We start from the raw sequence: 5,331 nt of genomic DNA on the forward strand, positions 1-5,331 counted from the left end.
TTTTTGAAATAATATAATTAAACTAATATAATTAGTTATTACCTGAAAATCTATTTGTTTTAATATTGTATTTCCGTTAGCCATTAATATGGTATTTAATTTATACGTATTTAATTTTAATTATTTTAAAGTTTCTCTAGGTCATATTATAAGCCCTTGTTAAAATAAATCTGATGGAAAATTTAGCATCTATAAGATGTATGCAAATTTATTTATTTTTTTGTTACCTGTTTTGTAGAGTTGTGGCTCAAGTTTCTTGTAGTCTAACTGAACCTCGTCCGATGAGGCCAACAGAAGGTTGTTTATTCATCTATGTAGAAATAAGCGAAGCTGTATGCCCAAGTTATGATACAGGTCATCAACCTCATTTGGCTACTCATGCCAATAGATTGCTGGAGAAATGTATCAAAGAATCTAATTGTTTAGATCTTGAAGCTCTTTGTCTTACAGCTGCTGAACAGGTAGTAACAATGTTTCATTTTGTATTTAACTACTTTCTCTCCAAATTAACAGTTATGGTAGTGGTGTTGCATAAGATTTTAAAATGAAAGTAGTAATGAGGTATATTAACGTGTTCTATCTTATAGAATTAATCATATAAAAACTGTAAACAAAAATTTTCATTGATCTATTTTACTGGCAAAATGCTATTCATTACTTTAAGGAAAGAAAATTATTATATCTGTTATAGATTTATAATGGTTTCAGGTTTTTGATATAAAAGTTGATGTTACTGTTCTCAATTATGATGGAAACTTGCTAACTTGTTGTTCTGTTGCAACATTAGCTGCACTTGCACATTTCAAAACCCCAGCTGTTACAGTCGAAGACTCTGAGATAATTATTCATCCAATTAGAGAAAAAGCTCCTGTTCCTTTGAGTCTTCACCATTTTCCAATTCTTGTATCCTTTGCCGTATTTTCTGATGGGTAAGAAACTACAATATTTTTAATATATTTTTTATTTAATATGATTCTTCTTTTCTATTTTTTTAATTTTTTTATTATATATATTTCCGTAGAGAATACACGGTTGTTGACCCAACAGAAATTGAAGAGAAAGTCAGTGAAGGTGAATTAGTTGTAGGAATGAATAATTATCGTGAACTCTGTGGACTACATTTCAGTGGCCGTGCAATTGGAAATAGAGATCTTATTCTTACCTGTTCAAGCAGAGCTGCATTAATTGCTGCAGATTGTGTTAAAAGAATGAAGGAAGTATTAGAAATAGACCAAAAGACCAGAGATGAAAACCGTGGTGAATCTAATGGTCTCTCAGAATGTATCCATTTAGACCGTTTGCTGTCAGCATCCCGAGACAGGCAAGCCCTTAGATTACAACCTGAACAAGTAGAAAAAGTTCTGGCAAGAGCCAAAACAAATCGAATGGAAGTAGATGGTAATTTTGTTTTACTTTTTATTCTGAAAATGTTTGACTGTCTTTTATAGATTCAGGATATATTTATCAAGCAGGCAGTGTTATTTGGTTATCAAAATTTTTTTTTATTTTTCAATCAAAAATTGAAGTGAGTGATTCGGTTTTTAATACTTTTGAACTTTAAAATCATTTTTTTTTTTTTTTTAGATATGACATTGAAAAGCTTGAGCAATATATGACTAAGGATTGATAGAGTGAAATGAAATAGAGCCTCTAATTTCTGTATTAATTTTAATTGAAAATATTTACTTATCTTTACTCAGTCCTGACATTTTTATCATAAACAATTTTCAATATAAAAGCGTATTTTTAAACTAACAAAAAATATTCCCCATCATTCTTAATAAGCTCTAAACTGAATAGTACCAAAACTGCAGAATGACTCACATAAAAGTTCATTATATATTTTTATGTTTTCTTATTGATTTTGATGATGATACTCATGATTTGAATTGTAGATGAGAAAACATAGTAAAATTTACTTTTATTTTCATCCTCACTTTTCTCCTATCATTATATCCTGCACTTGTGAATAAGAAATCCCTTTCATTATTTCTATCAATGATGAGTAGGCAATCAAAACATAACCATTGGGTGGCTTAGTAATGTTATTCACATAAATAATAATTATTGCTGGATTAATGATTATTTAAATCCAATTTTCGTCATACTTTTTCTTACAACTCATTAAATTTTTAATATTAATATTAGCTCATTGAAAAAATAATAATGTATACATTGTAATTATGAATGAAACATTTCTTTACTATTTTTTTGGTGCCTTTTTTATTCTTAATATGATATTAAGCTCTAATGTTTTAAAAATTCTGCATTTTTAATAAGCAATTTCCTTGTTAAATTGTTCTTCTATATTTAGCTCCAGAGGAAACGGGTGAATTAGAAGAAGAAAAAAGTGAAACAGAAGAGGAAAATGATGAAAAGGAAAAAGTATTCACTAAAATAGATAAAAAAGGTGGAGTAACTATTAGCGCAATGGAAGCATCCGATTTTGTACGTTTTTTTTTCTTCTTTTTTTTTTGTTATTCTGATTTTTGTCCACAACTTAAAAATATTTTGTTTTTTTATGTTCTGTCTGAAAATTTTTTATGTAGTGAGCTAAAGATTTCTGATTCATGTATTCCCCAATATGAAATTAAGATGACTCATTAATCAAAACCTCCAATGATTTTGTATTAATTAAGTCACAAAAAATTAATTAAATCAAACAATAACTTGAAAGTAATTACAAACTATTTATTTCTACATCTTTTAAAATTATATGTAAGATGAAATTGTTTATAACAACTCTATAACTTGAAAGTCGTCTCATATACGTGAATTGTCATGTCTAACCTAGTTATATCAATAGTGCATGTATGAATAGCAATTATTAGCATCATCCTCTCTTTAATTTTCTTCATGTAAGTTAGCCCCTGTTTCTTAAATAATATTAATTATATAATTCAGAACATACGAAAGCAAAATTATTTTTAAATTGTGAACACAAATTGTTTTACTTTTATATTAATATTTAAGGATTACATTTATGAATGATACTGTTTCTATACTGGAAAACATATTTTGGCTTTAGGGAAAAGAATGGATTCCAAGTGGAGGTAAAAGCACCTGGGAAACTACAGGGCTTTCCAATGACGAAGATGAAGAAGAAAGCTCTGATGAAGATGATGTTAATTATGTAAAGACTATTACCGATGAAGATAGGATAATTGACAAAATAGGTAAGATCAAATCCTGTACAGCTATTTTATACATTAATTAGAAACCTGCTAACAAAATATAATATTTATTTATCATAAACAACTTTTCTCAGCTTTATGTGCATATCATTACTAGTTGTGATACCTTGTAACTCCGAAAAAATCAAAAATATGGTTTTAATAATTTAAAAAATCGACATGTCATTCTAGAAACGTCTTGCCTCAAACATCATCTGTAGGTTACCTGTTTAATTTTTTCTGACTGGAAGAATTCTTTTTAAAAATTTTTAGAATGAAGCATTAATTTTCATTTTTTTTAAAAATGCCGTACAGTTTTTTTCTGAGTTGCGAAGTATTGCAGCTTAAGCGACAATAGTTATTTATATAAATGTACAGGGTACCCACAAAGGGTAAGTTAAATTTAATATTTAAATAAATAGAAAACCAAAGCTCTCCGAGGAAAATAATTTAATTAATAAAAATGAAGACATTATGGAAAATCATTTACTAAAAATAATATTGACTAAATAGCATTTTAAAAAGAATGAGTTATTTGTTCTTAAAATTACCTTGAGATGCACAGGTACTGAGGAGAAGAGTGGTCTGTGTGATGCAGCCCTGTTTCTGGAATTTTAGTAGCAAAGGAATCCTACATTCCATTTCGTTAAAGAAAACACATTATTGACCAGTAAATGGTTCTATCGGGACACCGCACTGCATCATAACACCTGATCTCCCTAACGTTGGTGTGTCTCCAATATTTTAAAGAATAAATAATACCCAGTCTTTTAGGACACCATTTAGACAATATTATCTTCAGAAAATGATTTCCCATCATGTTCTCATTGTTATTAAATAAATTATGTTCCTTGGAGATCTTTGATTTTTCGATTATTTAACTTCTCAATAACACTCACCCTTTTTTGGGCATCCTGTTTATATATTTATGTACAATATACAGACAAATAAATAAAAGAATATACACATAGTTGTTTATCCCATTTTTATGTCAAAATTTAATGTATATGAAATTTATTGATACATGGTGAATTAGCCATTCTCTAAACCATCTCAAGAAAACTTGATTCTAACCCAGATTTGTTTACCTTTTCTAAAATCTTTATCTTAATGTACCTTTGTGACTGTTCATTTCTTGTTATTGATTTAAGTTATTTTGGCTAACTATTGTTTTAGAATATGAAATTTTAGTCAGCTTGTTACATTTTTTACTAATATATTTTGGAGAAGAAACTATCTGTAAAACTTTGAAGTTAGGAGAGAAAGAGTTACACTTTTATAATTTAATGAAACTACTTTAATAAAAGAAAACAGATTCAGGATCAGTTTTTTTTTTTGTTTACAATGAAACTTTTAGAGGCTGGCCTGGCTTTTGTTTTTTTATGTAACTTTTTTACTTTCTGACTGAAGAGCTGTTATCAAGTAATCCAACATTTTAATCACCATCAATTAGTTGTTTATATTAACGTGCATGAGATTTACAATGTTCTATCATCTTCCTTTACATATTTCCTTAACCTGTTCATTATGAAAACGTTTGTATGTTTCAGAGTTGAGTGGGGATAGTGAGGAAGAAGAAGTAGTTATCCTTAAATGAGCAGATTTTATCAATTATCTGCTAAGCGTTATAATGAGATCGTCTGTTGTGAAAGTAACATTAACTAATTGTTACCAAAAACTATATGTTTTAAAACTTGATTACTTGTTGAATTTTATATTGTATTTTTACAAATTAAATTAAAATATTTTCAAAAACAAATTATATTTGTACTGGCATTGGTGGAAAAACTTGTTCAGCAATTGCTCAACCTTTTTGGCAACCCACTATCAATATCTAAAGTTACCAGTCTTTCCCAACAACACTATCAGACTATATTGGGATTCGATAAAAAATATAATTTTATAATGACATTGTAATTAAGCAATGTGAAAAAGAAAGTCGTACAACAATTTCAATCAGCTTTGTGTTTAAAATTGATATTAATTTTGCATTTTACTTGTAAAGCAATTTTAATGCATAGATAGTTATTTAGTTATTTGTAATATACTTAAATTCACAATTTACACTTATTTTGAAGTGTCAAAAGTCCAGAAAACAATTTATATTGTTAGATATAAATTTTTTATTGCATATATTTTGATTAGTTAGTAAATATAT

The 5,331-nt window shown here is 27.8% G+C and overlaps 1 protein-coding gene across 1 annotated transcript; it reads left to right on the forward strand.

Annotated features, from left to right (window-relative positions):
• Positions 1–238: 238 nt before the first annotated feature.
• On the forward strand, positions 239–5,326 carry LOC106692308 (exosome complex component Rrp45; the record flags this gene model as incomplete). The annotated part of the gene is given in 6 exon segments (XM_067052160.1): positions 239–461; positions 709–929; positions 1,022–1,398; positions 2,315–2,448; positions 3,029–3,176; positions 4,724–5,326. Coding segments are annotated over 6 exon segments (1,150 nt in total), but the record flags the coding sequence as incomplete, so codon positions are not given.
• Positions 5,327–5,331: the final 5 nt, after the last annotated feature.

The sequence above is a fragment of the Halyomorpha halys genome, unplaced genomic scaffold (genome assembly GCF_000696795.3).
Source record: "Halyomorpha halys isolate HHAL.00 unplaced genomic scaffold, Hhal_1.1 Scaffold11653.1, whole genome shotgun sequence".
NCBI classification, from domain to species: domain Eukaryota; kingdom Metazoa; phylum Arthropoda; class Insecta; order Hemiptera; family Pentatomidae; genus Halyomorpha; species Halyomorpha halys.